Source organism: Bison bison, unplaced genomic scaffold (genome assembly GCF_000754665.1).
Source record: "Bison bison bison isolate TAMUID 2011002044 unplaced genomic scaffold, Bison_UMD1.0 scf7180017845362, whole genome shotgun sequence".
Taxonomy (NCBI): domain Eukaryota; kingdom Metazoa; phylum Chordata; class Mammalia; order Artiodactyla; family Bovidae; genus Bison; species Bison bison.
Window position 1 is genome coordinate 1 of NW_011475935.1, and position 1,406 is coordinate 1,406.

The 1,406-nt window shown below is 54.8% G+C and overlaps 1 protein-coding gene across 1 annotated transcript in view; it reads left to right on the forward strand.

Moving 5' to 3' along the window:
• Positions 1–59: 59 nt before the first annotated feature.
• The window catches only part of LOC104984279 (tubulin beta-2A chain-like), a 2,140-nt gene continuing 793 nt past the window's right edge, over positions 60–1,406 (forward strand). Inside the window, exons 1-2 of the mRNA XM_010833948.1 lie at positions 60–389; positions 1,094–1,404. Coding sequence (XP_010832250.1) covers positions 191–389; positions 1,094–1,404 — 510 coding nt within the window. The 5' untranslated portion in view covers positions 60–190. The remainder of the gene's footprint in view (positions 390–1,093; positions 1,405–1,406) is intronic.

Genomic DNA, 1,406 nt, shown 5'->3' on the forward strand with positions numbered 1-1,406 from the left:
ACACACACACACACACACACACACACACGACAAAGAAATGTTCCCTGCATGCGTTAAGTCAGCTGCTCAGAAATACCCTCAGAGTCCCTGAAGTTCCCTGCATTCGGGTCATGACCGGGCAGGCCCTCACCTCCCTTTGTAGAGCAGAAACCTCCTCTAATCTCTTTGCGTCTTGCTGGAATTTTCTGGGATGAGCTCTGCCTGGAGGGGCACGGAGAGCAGAGTGTTGTCTGATTGCTCTGCAAGCGCCAGGTCTGACTCCTGCTGTGTCCCCGCAGGTAACAAGTATGTGCCTCGGGCCATCCTGGTGGACCTGGAGCCGGGCACCATGGACTCCGTCAGGTCTGGACCCTTTGGCCAGATCTTCAGGCCTGACAACTTCGTGTTTGGTATGTAGGGGTGATGCGTGGGCCCTGGCTCAGTGGGTCCCCTTCCTCCTGACCCCATGGGGGTCACTGCTGAGTACCTGGCGGAGGCTGTGTGTTCACAGAGGCCTCAAGTCCCGGCCTCACTGTACCTGGTCCATGGGCTGTCAGCCCTCTGGCCCCTGTCCACACAACTCAAAGGCCAGGGTCAGCCTGCAGAGGCTGTCGCAGCCCTCCCTCTGCAGAGCAGCCCAGAGCAGGAGGGCAGAGAACAAAGAGTGAAGGAAAGCTTCCAGCAGCAGTTCACAGGCCACTGGTCATTTCAGAGGACCCGTGACAACAGGCAAGCCCCTTAAGAAGCCGAGGCCAAAGGCGCAGGTTGTGAGCAGAAGCTGAGCCGGCCCTCTGATGACGTGCGCCTCCGCCCTGCCAGCCAACAGCTGTTGATTTATCAATAAGAATTTATAGAAGGTTCTTAGTTTTAAACCAGTTGGGTTTTGTTAAACTATCTTCTTAATTAATAACGTCATATGAACTAAATCTTTTGTTGTATTAGATCTTCAGTGTTTCTGAGGATCACTGATATATAGAAAACTTTTCTGTAGATAGACAGTCTTTCTGAAAAAGAAGGCTCTTTGATCTCTAAAATTAGTCCAGAGTCAGGAAGACAGAATTTGGAATTCCTTACTGAAGGGTTAGCGTCTGATACTGTCCTTTCCCTCTGGCAGGCCAGAGTGGTGCCGGGAACAACTGGGCCAAGGGCCACTACACAGAGGGCGCTGAGCTGGTGGACTCGGTCCTGGACGTGGTCAGGAAGGAGTCCGAGAGCTGTGACTGTCTGCAGGGCTTCCAGCTGACCCACTCGCTGGGGGGCGGCACGGGGTCTGGGATGGGGACCCTTCTCATTAGTAAGATCCGCGAGGAGTACCCCGACCGCATCATGAACACCTTCAGCGTCATGCCCTCGCCCAAGGTGTCCGACACGGTGGTGGAGCCCTACAACGCCACCCTGTCCGTGCACCAGCTGGTGGAGAACACGGA